The following is a 14,342-nucleotide window of genomic DNA, read 5'->3' as shown; positions in this document are numbered from 1 at the left end:
CCGGATTGACATGTATCTAAAGTGTGCGGGTACACCATGTAAAGAGAGAATGTAATAGGGTAGAGCATGAACTTTCTAAATTTGGAATGGGAACTAGATCTGCTGAGTGGGTTCTTCAAACCCTGTCGGAGATCTCAGTTCTGCTGAACAAAGAGTGTAATCCCCATATTCTCCAAGTAATAAAGCTAGCTCGCTTTACTGTTAAAAAAAAGGTCCCCGGGCGGTGCCTACTGAAGTCAGTGCACTCACATATCTATTAATAAATTAGTAATTATATTTTAAAAATATCATTGATATTGCATTTTCGATGACATATCAAAGAAGTAATATATTCCAATGAAACCTCATTTATATATCAACAAAGTTTCGATGATATATCAATGGAAGAATGATATGTGTTAATGGAATACTCAAAAGAATAATAGTCAATTGATATGAAATTGATGCCATTGTGAACTTTTATTGAAATTGGAATTTTGAGGTCCGGAATCTACCAGAGCCGATAAAAATGTCGCATGCCTTAACAACTGTTTTCTAATCGGCGGGATCAGGTACAATCAGCCGTCAAATTGCTGATATTGATAATGATCAACCTAAACAAGGCAAGGCATTGATCTGACAGCAAGTCATAAGCCAAAACTGCCAAAAATTCACTTATATATCAAGGGAAAAAATCAATTATTTGTAGCAGCAGCGGCAGACTGAATTTGCTGGCCTGTCTTCTCCTCAGTACTACTACTGCCTGGCAATGCACGTGTGTCAGCAGCAGCAGCAGCTCCTGAGGCACCGCCAAGAACATCAGCGTCCTCCTCCTCTTGAGCATGTGTGCCGGATATTTCTCTTTTTCCGGCAATAATAATAGGTTTATTGGGAGGAGTGTGGAGAACGACTTGTGCTAGATGGAGCATATATAGTGAGGTGCGGGGTCTTTCTTACCGTGGGGTTCGTGGGGGTGTTGGGTGGGTGGAGGGCCGGGGGGTGGTTCTTCTTGCTGGACGGCGGATGCTACGTGGGGCTGAGGATGATAACCTTGCCACATGGTTTAACAGTTATGGGAGGAAGCTATAGTCAAGTGTGGGAGCGGCAACAAAAGCGAATGAGTGAGGTTGACCTTGCCCGGAAGTTAGATTCGGCAGTGGTGCTCATCGTCGCCGGAGAAGAACATATATGATCTCCCTATAGAGGGATGGCCAATTGTTGGGGGAAAGGGGGTTGTCATTGCCTGAGCAGTAAGGCGTAATCGTGAGCATGATAAGATTGGTTGTGGATCAATATTATACAGCATGTCGACGCGATATAGTGGTGGAGGGGGAGGAGGGAGGACGGATGGTGGCAACGGGAAGTAAGAAGAAAGGCAGGTTTATGGACCCACCGCTGCATTGCGATCTAATGGACAAGAAAGGTAAACTAATTCTAACTGCGTGTAATTAGTTTTGGTATTGTTGAACTAGGATGTGTTAAATTGCATGTGGACTTTTATTGATTAGACAGGTCTCAAGTAATTTTGCGTGGTTACAGCTCTTGCAGCCTTAAATGCTTACATAGCCGTGGCAAAATACAACCACTCACATATCCACTTTAATAAGAACTCTAATCTCTGCCGCAACCCTCTCGTTTCCTACGACCCCCAACTCACCCACTTTCCCATGCTTCGACACCTGCACCTGCACCACGCAACATCTCATTTTCCATGGACCTGATGCCACAACCCACTTCCTCGTCCACGAAATAGATCCAGTTTCATTGCAAAGGTGGTTTTCATGGGGTTTTCCTCCATCCTTGGCTTCCATCCATTACATTTTCACGAGCATGGGCGTAAGTGCGCATGTAGAGTCACGGTGCACAAGACTATACATCTAAACAACCTTTTCTAAGCAACCCCTTCATAAGTCCAAGCAAACTTTTCGTAAAGCCAAACAAAACTTTTCACGGGCGTCCTCGATTGGCCTAGGGGATCAAGTTAGATTATAGAAAGAATTCTCACTAGTATGTGTCCTTAAGAACGATGACGTATTGAGAGTTATGCACATGCGTTTAATCACTTTTTTTCTCTCTTTTGAGAAAACTAACACTCCGCCAAAAAGAAGGAATTGTGCCAACGGCAAAAAGAGTAAAAGGTCAAAACTAAAAGAAAACAACGGATCCAAATGTCCAAACCAAAAGAAGTGACAAGCAGTTCAAAAAACGAAAAGGAAAAAAGCTGCCGGGGAAACGGGCCCAGATATAATATCGTAAAGAAATAACCTAACAGGCCAGCATAACCCAAAATGGCACATTCTCGTAGAGATACTCCGATCCTTTTGCTGATCGGCCCATTTGTCTCTCAAGCTGCTCAGATGGGCCGGCCCTTCAGTTACAGCTCTTGCAGCACTCCGATCCTTTTGCTGATTGGCCCATTTGTCTCTCCAGCGGCTCAGATGGGCCGGCCCTTCAGTTAGCCGCAGGAAAAAACATGCTGCACGCCGTGGAGCGCCCGCCTGAGTCCAGAACGGCGGCGATTATCGGCAGCCGCAGGCCGGTAAACAGGTAGGTAGCCGCCTCTGTCCTGTTATTACTTTTCCAAAATTCACTTCGATGCTTTTACTTACCAAGAGGAACGAAACAAGAAAAGAAAAAATCTGTACCTATTCACCACAACAGCAACTTATAAGGCCAACAAAATTTCCCCACCCTTCATATTTTGCTGTTTCTGTTTCTCAATCCTGTATGGAAGCACCAAGAAATTCCATCAGTTCTATTAACATTCTCACGAGTCATTCAACTGATTGCTAGTACTAATTACACTGCCTACTAGCTCTGGGTAAAATCCCCCACCGGAAGCTCCCCTGGCTTCCCAACAATGCTGCAGGTGAGCCCTTGAAGCCATGGCAGTTACCAAAAAAAATTCTGGAAAGAATGAACCACATCTCTCGCCTTAGCCCTGTGCACACAACCCAGCTGCGAGAATGCTCGCTCCGGGAGGCGAAAATGCTGGAATTCTGGAGAGGGTATGGAGAGCCACTCTGTGCAAAATGAGAAAAGCTCTGGCATCGCGCTTCAGTGCTGCTATTGCGTGCACGAGTTGTTGCTTGACTTTGACTCTTCCAAGATCCGGTTCATGTATCTTTGTAACTTCTCAGCTTGGGGTCCAGGTCTTACAATGTTGACGTTGCTCCACTGGGAACATGGATCATTGAACCACCTCTTTCTGCCTGTGCACCAGGCACCAGGAGCAGGTCTGTGACGCCAACGCCGGAGTATTTTCTCATCAATCTTGTCCAATAGATGTTCATTCTCTTGAAACTTCCTAGCAAAGGGCAGCCCACTATCCACTATCTCATCATAATGTGTCATGTTTAGAAAACGGGGTTCCATCTGAGGCGGATCGTCCCACGCCACATACCGCAAGTCATTGTTCACTGTGGAATTGCGATAGTCCGAGTTGCATACGACTGAGTGGAAATACCCTTCCAGAGGCAGCATCACGTTTGTGAAGTACATGAGAAGAGTTCGAGGGAGGTTCTCCCATCCAAAAATGCAATACTCTAAAAAGCGCCGGTTTAGAATGACCCATGGCGAACCTACCAGAATTGGATACACATAAGGCGGGAAACTATTTGATAGAGAAAGAAAAGGCCAATGGAGTGCAAGGGAAGACAAAATACCTGTGAAGAATTTGAAACCATCTGGAGTTGCCCGTTTCTCAGTGGCCTGGAAGAACTGATTCCTCCCAGCCAAGTAAATCCCAGCATCTACTATGACTGGCTGCACTCTCTGAGATCTGCAAGGATATATTGGTGAAACTAATGCCAATGCAGCTAAATTCTTACTAAGTTCAGATAGTACATACTCTTTCCATCCAATATCACTAGTGTGATCAATGAAGTTGAGGTGCCTTGGCACAGAGGAGAAGACATGAATCAAGTCTGCAACAAGGGACGACATAAAAAACCATAAGTATCTGAAAAGTCAAGAACTCTCAAGCTTCGTCGGTTGAGATACATATACACATGAGAAAAGCATCAAATGGAAAGGTAAACATTATGAGTCAAACTATAATAACTCCAAATTGACGATGTGGTGTTTCTTGAAAGTTGAAACCACTTCATGAACATAATCAAAACCAAAGACAGATCAATAATGTGGCCCCCCTTAGGAGAGAAAGATTGAAAGAAGGACAAGTGGAACAAGATCTGACGACTACAGATGGATATTGGGAGTAGCATGTTACGCACGTTTTCAGCAGGACAAAAAACGTTAGATCTAACAGAGTATATGAAGAAAATAGTGATTATATATTCTACTTGGTACTTGCTGTACTACGGCAAAGATAACAGGGTAAAGTGTATTAAGTACATCAAGCTAAGGAACAAATATGTCAGTAGAGAGCAACAGGCTGCGAAAATTTTCTCACTGCCAGGGGTGAGGCCTCCTATTTATAAAAATAAAAGAAAAAGGAAAGAAGTAGAGTGACAGCAGCACAATCCTGCACATCAGTGTGTCATGAATCTATGAGAGATGATTTTCACTTTCAATTGACTGTTCATTTATGCAAAGATTTGGGGGAGGATTTCAGGCTAGGAAATGGGGAGGAAGACCTGGAAAGTTTGAGCGAAAGCAAAATGAGAAGGGGGTATTATCTGGACTCAATTAGGCTGTTGTCTCTTTGTCCGATCCCTCAGTCATGTTTGCTTACAATTTAAGGTTTCCTCATGCACAAGTCATGGATTTCTGGACACAAGGAAACACACAAGATTCATTTCTCAACTGGACGATGTTATGCTTCTGCAGATTTTGTATTTTTTTGATCTGACAAGTCCATTACAGAGGTAACAACATGGTACTCAACTAACCCAGCAAGCAGTTTCATGAGAAAGCTCCTCATATTGGTACAAGAGACTTAAAGGTAGAGGCCATAGATGAACATCACCCAGGAAACAAAGCTGATAGCATAAGTGGTCAGCTGGCTTGTACTGATGGCTTATTGAATTTGATCATGTGCAATGTCTGATGACTAAACTATTTTCACCAAAAGATCACCCATATTTGCAAGAAATAACTTCCCCAGACACTTGGCATAAATGAAATATAAGTGCAGCTAGGTGTTGTCAATTAGCATTTGGTCACATGTCATCTACAATCCCCGATTTCTACATGTCAGAAACAATTAAAGCTACAGCTAGAGTTGTATAGCTCATGGTTGACAGAATTGAGGAGATTAGATATGACGAGAAGAACATAGATAGGTCATTCAGTGGGTTTGAGCTTGGCAACAGGGGGCAGGACTGCTGAAATTGAAGAAAACAAGATGGCAGCAAGATACCAAACCATATACTAGTATAGTACTACTATATTTCTGTCAAGGCAGCTTTCGTACCTAGTGGCTAAAAACATTCCAAACAGGCTCTCACAAGTCAACTAAATCTACCAGCAGAAACACAAGGTAATTTCCCCTTGCCTCGGTCCTCTCAAGTATAATTATGCATCTAAATGTACAATGGACAGGAAGTACAGTACTGAGCAACACACACTTGAAAACAAACAAACAAAAATCAACATCAGAAGACGATTTTAGTTTCGGGGCTACAGCAACAGCTGAACCGAACTACCGAAGATGGTTCTCTGCAACTTGACAAATGAAGCAAAAAAACGCTTCCCAAACAGCCAGACGCGATTTCGGGAAACACCAAAATTAAATGCGGCAGAGATTTGTGTTAGATCCGGACAGAGAAGTGCAGAAGACCACGCATCTTCCCCAAAGTAATTTCGTGCTAATTTTGGGGGGACGGGACAAAACATTTCGAAATCTTACCGTCCTGGGTGACAAGGGGGTAATCGGCGGCGTTGAGCGTGACGAACCAGTCCCACTCGGAATCCAACCGGAGCAGCGCGGCGGCGGCGCGGAGGGTGGCGGCGAGGCCGGAGGACCCCATCGGGGTGCCCGCGGCGGGGCGGCCGACGACGTCGACGTTCCCGAAGGCGCGCACGGCGGGGGCGGAGCGCGCGACGGCGGCGGCGAGCTCGGCGCGCTCGGAGTCGGGCGCGTCGGCGGAGAGGTGGAGCAGGTACTGGTTCCTGGGGTGGTAGACGGCCAGCAGCAGCCGCAGGAGCCTCCGCCCGTCCCCGCGCCCGCCCGCGAGGAGGTAGGCGAAGGACGGCGGCGCCGCGGCTCCCCGGCGCACGTAGGAGGGCGGCGGGAGGCGCGCGAAGAGCGCGGAGGAGGCCGTGAAGCCCGAGAGCGCGGAGAGGAAGAGCATCAGCGAGACGAAGGAGACGGATACGAGCGGGAGCAGCCACTTGTCCGCAGCCCCCATCGCCTCCTCCCCGCCGGCCTCCGCAAGCAGCAGCAGCAAAGCAAGCAGGACGCTCGGGCACAGCAGCAGCAAGCAAGCAGGAGCGAAGAGCTTGATTAGCCACACCCCACGGGATCGCGTGGTCAGTCAGCGGCGCCGCATCCGGCGCGCGTGCTAGGGGGAATCCGGCGAGGGCAGCAGCAGCGGCGGGGGGATTAGGGTTTGGAGGCGAGATCGCATCGGGGGAATGGCGAGATCGGGGGTGGGGGTAGGCAGGCGCAGCAGCACTGTCTCGTCGGGTACGTTTCTCTGTCTCTCTCTCTCGCCTTCACGGAGGAGAGGGGGATTTCCGGAGAGAGAAAGAAGAGAGCGTGAAGCGCCTGTCGCTTTGTACCAGCGGGAACACAGGGCGGGGTTAAAAACTCGACGAGGGATATTCTGCTCCCGCTGACATGTTTCCCCACGAAGTCTGGACCCCAAGAGTCAGCGGGATGTTGGTAGATACTACAGAGTGCGGGAAGGATGGGCGTGGGAGGAGATGGGTGGGTCCCGTTGGTCAGGGGGAGAGGGGGACTTGTCGGATGGGTTAACCCACGAACCACGTCGCTGACTTTTGGGCCATGGATGTCAGTGAACGCGGTAAGATAGATGGGTGCGTAGGTAGGTGGGACGGGGTTAGCCCACGTGTCAGTTTCGGACTCGGGAGATTATCCTCCGTTGGGCCCTAATGTCAGCGAAGGATCACTTTTGAACTGCTGGTGGTTTCGGTGTCACTTGGTTCTTCTAAACTGCTGGTGTTTGTCACTTAGCTTAGCTTAGTGTAACCAATACGCCTTCATTGCTGCCTACCCCTTCTCTCTTGCACTTGCTAGGAGATTAGCTGAGGAAAGAACTCCTGCACCACCAAGTACCTGTACTACTAGTACCAACCATCTGATATTTCATTGGCTGCCACTGCTCTCAGCTCTCTCAGCACAGCGCAGCACTAAACTGGACCATCCTGTTTCTTCTTTTCCTACCAAATCCTAGCAGCATGGAGTAGTTTTCTTTATCAGGCCAATTTCGTTACGTCACGTCACCCCTTTTCCGTAGCACTAGCATGTTTTTTAAAAATTGGATCATGGCAAAGGGACAAAGCGCCATTAATACGTAGCACTACGGCCACGTCTCTGAAGCTATCCTCAAATCGACGTCACAGAATCACGCGCCTTGTCTCTTCGCCTCGCGCAATCCGGAACTGCCCATTTCCGTTTCTGTCTGTCACGGGCTCTCGCTACTGAGCCGCCACGTGGGCCTAGGCCCAAGCCACATATATGCAAAGGCCCGATGGGATGGATACATACGGTATTGGGCTCCATGGATAAGAGGCCCGGTAGCCTACTTTAGTCTGCAACGCTCTCTTCCCCCATCTGATGCCGCAACAAGTGAACAAACTAACCACCACCACACAGCTCCAGCTGGAAGAAGACGAAGAAGGCTTAAGCCTAAACCCCCTCCTCACTCCTCGTCGCCGGACTGACTCCGCGTCCTTCTCGAAGGTTTCTGGAGCGATCGGCTTCCTCGGCCGGGCGGGTGATGGAGGTCAAGGGGCTGGGGCAGCTGCTGGCGGCGCTCGCCGCGGCGCTGTTCGTGCGCGCCGTCGCGGGGCCCGGCCCCGCCCTGCTCCCGCCGGCGGAGGACGAGGACGGCACCGACGCGGAGGCCGGAGAGGGAAGTGGTGGCGTGAGGCCGGTGACCATCCGGTGGGACCGCGTCACCTGCGCCCTCAGAAACAAGCGCGGGGACATGGTGAGTCAATCGATCTTCAGTCACCTTTTGCTTTTCTCGCCGGAGCCACGAGCCCGGAGTCCGGAGAAGCCTCGCATTCCTCTCGTTTCTCTTGTTATACATGAATGTTGGTGAATTAGCACTTCTAGTCTGAGTGACTGACACGGAGCCTGCCGGGGCCATTGACTGGTTGACCCCGCGATGTGGCAGTGGAACTCGACAGACAGTGAGTGCACACTGCAGAACAGGCTGCGTAATTCTGTGTCGTCTAAGTTAGCGCACAGAGTAGTTTGTCTGAATCGTTTAGAGTACCCACACTCGATGATGTGTATGACTTGCTGCATGATTGTACCAGGCGAGGTTTTTGCTGTCGAATTTGTCCGGTGAGGCGAAACCGGGAAGGCTGCTGGCACTCATGGGGCCATCCGGCTCCGGCAAGACAACGCTGCTCAATGTGCTAGCAGGGCAGCTTGCAGCATCGCCTTCCTTGCACCTTTCTGGGTATCTGTACGTCAATGGCCGGCCTATGTCGCAGAGCGGTTACAAGTAAGCTATAATCGTTCCAGATGGGGTCTAATTACATTTTTACTCTGGTTTGCAGAGCAACATCTGATGATTGTTTCCTTCTGTAGGATTGCTTTTGTGAGGCAAGAGGACATTTTCTTTTCGCAGCTGACGGTGCGGGAAACGCTCTCACTCGCTGCTGAACTTCAGCTTCCTGACACGATGTCTCCCGAGAGTAAGGAGAAATATGTTGATGATCTTCTGTTTCGCCTTGGGTTGGTAAGTTCTACCATTTAGTTTAATGTTCTGAGGAAACTAAACAGATGATTTTAGTGCAATGCATTATTGGCTTGATCTCAACTTGAGCTTTTAAGCACTGGTGTTGCTGAAAATCAGTTGAATGAACATGTTAGGCATGAACCCATTGATGATTTATCAATAGAAGGGTGGGGTGTTAAGTTTTTATTTTTTGTGAGAAATGTGTTCTGATTTTTCAGATGATGTGGGGAATCTACATGATTGATATGCCACCCTATTCAATTTTATTTACTTCCTATAGTACCATTATCGTATATTTATTCTTTTTGTTGCAAATGCTCAAAGGTCAACTCTGCTGATTCTATTGTGGGTGATGCAAAAGTACGTGGAATAAGTGGTGGCGAAAAGAAGCGCCTCTCGCTTGCATGCGAACTGATTGCTAGTCCTTCAGTCATCTTTGCGGATGAACCTACAACTGGTACTTTACCTGATTTTACAGTTTCTTTTATTTACCTGATTTTATAAAGGTTAAGGGGTTGCTGCGGTAATTTCCCAAAAATTACACTATTGAACTTTGGATATGCTTGTGACTTTATTTTAGGCCTTGATGCATTCCAGGCAGAGAAGGTCATGGAGACTCTTAGACAGCTTGCAGAAGATGGGCACACTGTGATATGCTCTATACACCAGCCTAGAGGTTCAGTCTACGGCAAGTTTGATGACATTGTACTATTGTCAGAGGGTGAAGTCGTATACATGGGGCCTGCGAAGGAAGAACCTCTAACATACTTTGCATCATTAGGGTTGTTATTCTATTATCATTTCTGTTAACTCTTAGCATTTGATGTTCTCTGAATTGTGATTTCTCATATACTGGATGTATACTAAACTTGTTTAATCTGTAGTATGATGATCAGAGCTAATTTGAACCTAGACATGGATTGGAGTTGGTAACAACAAAGCAGCTCCCTCACTTTGTATTTGATACAGTAATGTGTCATGATCACCTTGTCATAAACATGCTATGGTAATGCATCACAATTTTAGCATTATTTATCTGGAGTGTAACATATGGTAACATGTGAGCATTATGTGGTAACAAGTTACTACGTCAAGTTATTAATCATAAGTGTTACATAAGTAGGCATAGGTTAGTCGTTTACATACTCAGGTTCTTGGTGCACATATATTCATCCTTGTTAGTGCAGCCCTAAAATCCAAAATTTGCCAGGCTAGAAATAATGGACACTGGGTTCTGTTTGCTAGAATAATTTACCATGCCAGTTTTAACTGCTTAAGTTTTGAGCCAGATCTCGTCCTGCTTATTTTGCACCTGTACATGTACAATTACTACTAATAATTTGAGTTTGATTACTCCATCAGGTACCGCTGCCCAGATCACGAGAACCCTGCTGAGTTCTTGGCTGATCTCATTTCCACTGATTATAGCTCAGCAGAAAGTGTGCAGTCATCACAGAAAAGGATTGAGAACCTCATTGATGAATTTACTAATAAAGTTTTGATTACTGAATTCAACAGTCCAGTCATAAAAGCAGACGACTCTGAAATTTCTGCCAAACCTGTTCAGAAATCCATTGCCAAGCGAAGACGTGGTTGGTGGAGACAGTTTCATCTGCTGTTTAAGAGAGCTTGGATGCAGGTTTGTCACTAAAGCTTGTTTGACTGTGTTCTTCCGGCTTCAAGCAAAAAAAAAATTGTGAATATGTCTAACTGCTCTGTGAAGCATACAAGTAAACAAGAAATAAAGATCTTGATTCTAACAAAAATTCAAAACTGCTAGGTTAGTTATTTGGCATATGTTCACATCTTAGCTTGGGTATATGCAAGATATCTGTGCTTAGTTGCCTAAAATTAAAATTAAAAATTGCGGGAGCCTAAATTTAAATGTTGCATAGCTGAAGATTGACTATCACTCTGTCATTGGTTGATTCTGGTAAGTATTTCAGGCATTCCGTGATGGACCAACAAACAAAGTGAGAGCAAGAATGTCTGTTGCATCAGCAATTATATTTGGATCAGTGTTCTGGCGAATGGGCAAAACCCAAACTTCCATACAAGACCGGATGGGACTTCTTCAGGTACAATATATTGGATCTTTGATGATTCATTGAGTTCTTTTCTTTTGGGAGTACAAGACGGACATGGGACAACCTATACACAATGTGCACAGAGCTACACATATGTGCAAGTCCCAACAGACGCTAGGAAAAATATTGGGGTCAGCATTGCGACGCTAAACGCAGGCCAGTAGGAAAATATTGGAGTAACCATGACCCTGCTAAATGTAGGCATTAGTGCTATCCCACTAAACATGCATGAGTGTGCGTCTCCCACCACTAGGCCATATGTCCATCTGTAATGACTCCTTGAGTTGAATTGCTACATTATACACGCTTCAGATTCTCGATCTGTGGAACACCCTCATTTTCTTCTGATATTTGATTTTCCTTGTTACTGTTTCCATTTTTGTCTCGAGAAGCAACTTCTCTAAATAATCTTTGAGCATTTCCTGATGTTGGTTTTCTCCTTTGCAACTTATGAGTTAGGTTGCTGCCATAAACACTGCAATGGCTGCGCTGACAAAGACAGTGGGGGTCTTCCCGAAAGAACGAGCTATAGTTGACAGAGAACGAGCAAAAGGTTCTTATGCACTAGGACCATATCTCTCATCTAAGTTGTTGGCCGAGATTCCCATTGGAGCAGCATTTCCATTGATATTTGGATCCATTCTCTATCCAATGGCAAAACTTCATCCTACAATTTCTAGGTCTGTATTGTCTTCAAATCAAATTTTGCGATGCTGTGTCGCACCAATTGCATGCCACAAGGTATTATTTTAAACTGTTTCGCGTATGTGTGATCTAAACAAATGTTTCATGCTACATATTCAGATTTGCGAAGTTCTGTGGCATTGTGACTGTTGAATCATTTGCGGCATCAGCCATGGGTCTTACTGTTGGAGCAATCGCTCCTACAACTGAAGCTGCAATGGCTCTTGGGCCATCCCTTATGACGGTATTTATTGTCTTTGGAGGATACTATGTTAACCCTGATAATACCCCTGTCATATTTCGCTGGATCCCAAAGGCATCTCTTATCAGATGGTAATACTCTTGTGATACTACAGTTAGCTCCTAGGGTTATGGGGCTGCTAACATCTGAATGTACTTTGGCATTGATTTTCAGGGCCTTTCAAGGACTTAGCATCAATGAGTTCAAGGGTCTGCAATTCGAGCAACAGCATTCTTACGACATTCAAACTGGTGAACAGGTATGGCCATTCATGTGAAAAGGCAGTTTTACGACCTTGAATGATTGAACCTCGTCAAGTATCAGGAAATATTGTTTAATCATGGTTGATATTTGAATAATGATGTATGCAAATGAAGAAATGGCTCATATCATACTCTTAAGGATAATAGAATGATACTTCTGTATGTCAGGCTAATGCACATTCTCATATCTTTCTGCTGGAACAAAATGGCCTTGTTTTGATCCACCCTTCTTTGTGTCAGGCCCTGGAGAGATTTTCGCTGGGAGGAATTTGCATCGCCGACACACTAGCTGCGCAGGGCAGGATCCTGATGTTTTGGTACTGGCTGACCTACCTTCTTCTGAAGAAAAACAGACCAAAATACCAGCAGCTCCTGCCGCCCTCCGAGGAAGATCAAAATAAGGAGCAAGTTGAATAAGCGTCCTGATTTGCCAACAGATCGCACTAAATCCACGTACCATATTTAGTCAGAACACTTGTTTGAGCCCGCCTTTTTTGTAATCAATTTTCTTTTTCTGCGTCTGGAGCGTCAAAACATGCCCCTTTTCCAATAAGGAATCAGTACCAATTTAAGTATGGGGCTTGGCAGTACCTGCTATGTTCCTGTTCGTATTTTAGGCTTGATCCCATACATCAAATTATTTGTCTGTGAAAGTATTCTCGGTCCCTGATTGCCAGTGTTTGGTCATCCAATTCTCGGGTGCTACTTAAAACCTTTTGACAAAATATCCAGTTTGCTTCTGTTGAAGTGGCACGAGAATTGTCAATTGAGATGACCAACTGTTTGGTGCTACTCCTTAATCCCCGGACTCAGTAGTCCACTGAAATTAACATTTGCAGCTAAAATGCGAAATAAATATCGCAAGCACGCTGATCAGCGCCAAATACAATTTCTCGAATTTGTCTGTATAGATTAATTTTGCACAAGATTGTCAGGAGAACAAAATGAAACATGTTGGCCATCAACTTCAGACGACTGCTGCTCCAAAGATAAATTATAAGTATTCCTTTCTATACAATGTGTAAGAACTAAACCGAATTAGCTAAAACACAAAGAATTACATATCCAACAAATGAACCAGTCACACTATACACACATTGCAGGCATTGAATTAGCCGCACACATCGCCGGCGAATAAATAAATCAACGAACCAGTCAGTCAAGAAACGTGGTGCAGAGCGGCCTCCGCCGCCACCGCTAGATGATGCAGCAAGACCGCAGCAGAGACCGGGACGCCGGCGAGCAGTACGGCGACAACGGCGGCGGCGACGGTGGGGCGGGTGCCCATGGCGAGCAGCTGCAGCGCGCCGGCGAGTGCGGAGACGTCGGAGACGTAAGCCGGGTAGTAGCGCTTCTCCCATCCGGCCCACCCGGGCGGCGCCTCGTAGTTGGTCTCCGCCATCCGCGCCTCCCGGATCCGCCGCCGCAGCACCGCCATGCCCGAGTCCACCAGCGCGCCGCCGTGGTACCGGCTGTCCCGCGGCCCGGGCGCCGCGCCGCACCGGGTCCGACTCCGGGCCGCCGCCGGCGCCGCAGGCCTCCTCACCGGCAGCAGCGTCGCCGGGAACGAGAGAGACGGAGAAAAAGACATTGATTGGTCGAATCGGCTCGAGAAATGTCGAATCTGTGATCTCTCTGATCGTTCGGGGAAGGAGTTGTACTGTTGCTAGCAGGAGTAAAAGGGATCGAAGGAAGAAGAAGAGCGAAGCAATGGGGATTAAGTTTGAATTGAGATGCAGTTCAAAATTTGTGTCCGTTATATAGGCAACGGCCGGTGGGCGGCTTCTGTTCACGCGGATGCTTCGGGAGGAATCAAGAGCGGGGAATGCGCGTGATAAGCGTCCTCGTTGCAGCCAATGAGGCGGCGCCACGTGGGGAGAAGACTAATTGGTGATACTCCTGGCAGGTTTTGGCCGGTTAATTAATTAATTTGGATCCAGCAAACGAAGATGGACGGTTAATCACCTCGTTAGGACCGTGGATTATTCCAACTAACACCTGCATTGCCGACTGTGGATCATTGAATTAAATGCTACTGTACTACATGGGACTGTCAGAAAACGATAGACTTTTGAAATGAAGTTGGACTAGAAGTAATGCCTGCAGGCGTGGGCGGCCGATTACAGAATTGCACGGAAAAGGTCCTCGAACGGGTGCTCCTAACTTAAATCTGGCTTAGCATTGACCGAATATGAATTCTGGGACTCACTCAACAACATGTGGTTTATGATTGCATAATTCATCA

At 46.6% G+C, this 14,342-nt stretch overlaps 3 protein-coding genes across 3 annotated transcripts; 1 reads left to right on the top strand and 2 right to left on the bottom strand.

The window, feature by feature from the left end:
* Window positions 1-2,644: 2,644 nt before the first annotated feature.
* Window positions 2,645-6,644, bottom strand: LOC100836553 (beta-glucuronosyltransferase GlcAT14A). The gene is made up of 4 exons (XM_003567723.4): window positions 5,792-6,644; window positions 3,830-3,905; window positions 3,645-3,760; window positions 2,645-3,560 (listed from the first exon to the last, which is right to left on the bottom strand). The coding sequence occupies exons 1-4, from the start codon at window positions 6,291-6,293 to the stop codon at window positions 3,046-3,048; spliced, it is 1,209 nt and encodes a 402-aa protein (XP_003567771.1). The 5' UTR covers window positions 6,294-6,644; the 3' UTR covers window positions 2,645-3,045.
* Window positions 6,645-7,705: 1,061 nt separating this feature from the next.
* On the top strand, window positions 7,706-12,814 carry LOC100834790 (ABC transporter G family member 7). Its single transcript, XM_003567718.4, has 11 exons — window positions 7,706-8,060; window positions 8,395-8,585; window positions 8,672-8,822; window positions 9,147-9,279; window positions 9,403-9,604; window positions 10,185-10,461; window positions 10,769-10,900; window positions 11,369-11,589; window positions 11,714-11,926; window positions 12,009-12,093; window positions 12,338-12,814. Exons 1-11 carry the CDS (start codon window positions 7,848-7,850, stop codon window positions 12,512-12,514), a joined length of 1,995 nt encoding a protein of 664 aa, XP_003567766.1. The 5' UTR covers window positions 7,706-7,847; the 3' UTR covers window positions 12,515-12,814.
* Window positions 12,815-12,986: 172 nt separating this feature from the next.
* On the bottom strand, window positions 12,987-13,854 carry LOC100832762. The gene has a single exon (XM_003567712.4). It carries the CDS (start codon window positions 13,686-13,688, stop codon window positions 13,257-13,259), a length of 432 nt encoding a protein of 143 aa, XP_003567760.1. The 5' UTR covers window positions 13,689-13,854; the 3' UTR covers window positions 12,987-13,256.
* Between the last annotated feature and the right edge of the window lie 488 nt (window positions 13,855-14,342).

The sequence above is a fragment of the Brachypodium distachyon genome, chromosome 2, assembly GCF_000005505.3.
Source record: "Brachypodium distachyon strain Bd21 chromosome 2, Brachypodium_distachyon_v3.0, whole genome shotgun sequence".
Classification (NCBI taxonomy): Eukaryota; Viridiplantae; Streptophyta; class Magnoliopsida; order Poales; family Poaceae; genus Brachypodium; species Brachypodium distachyon.
The sequence above is the reverse complement of the archived record's forward strand: the minus strand, read 5'-3'. Positions and strand labels throughout refer to the sequence as shown.

Bases quoted from the DNA above. Each gene is read 5' to 3' on its own strand.
- LOC100832762 (XM_003567712.4), bottom strand. From the start codon at position 13,688: ATGTCTTTTTCTCCGTCTCTCTCGTTCCCGGCGACGCTGCTGCCGGTG.
- LOC100834790 (XM_003567718.4), top strand. From the start codon at position 7,848: ATGGAGGTCAAGGGGCTGGGGCAGCTGCTGGCGGCGCTCGCCGCGGCG. The intron at 8,586-8,671 runs GTAAGCTATAAT...TTCCTTCTGTAG, and splicing joins ATGTCGCAGAGCGGTTACAA to GATTGCTTTTGTGAGGCAAG. The intron at 11,590-11,713 runs GTCTGTATTGTC...CTACATATTCAG, and splicing joins CTTCATCCTACAATTTCTAG to ATTTGCGAAGTTCTGTGGCA.
- LOC100836553 (XM_003567723.4), bottom strand. From the start codon at position 6,293: ATGGGGGCTGCGGACAAGTGGCTGCTCCCGCTCGTATCCGTCTCCTTC. The intron at 3,906-5,791 runs GTAAGATTTCGA...CCCTTGTTGCAG, and splicing joins CCCCCTTGTCACCCAGGACG to ACTTGATTCATGTCTTCTCC. The intron at 3,561-3,644 runs GTATTTTGTCTT...CAATTCTGGTAG, and splicing joins TGGTTTCAAATTCTTCACAG to GTTCGCCATGGGTCATTCTA.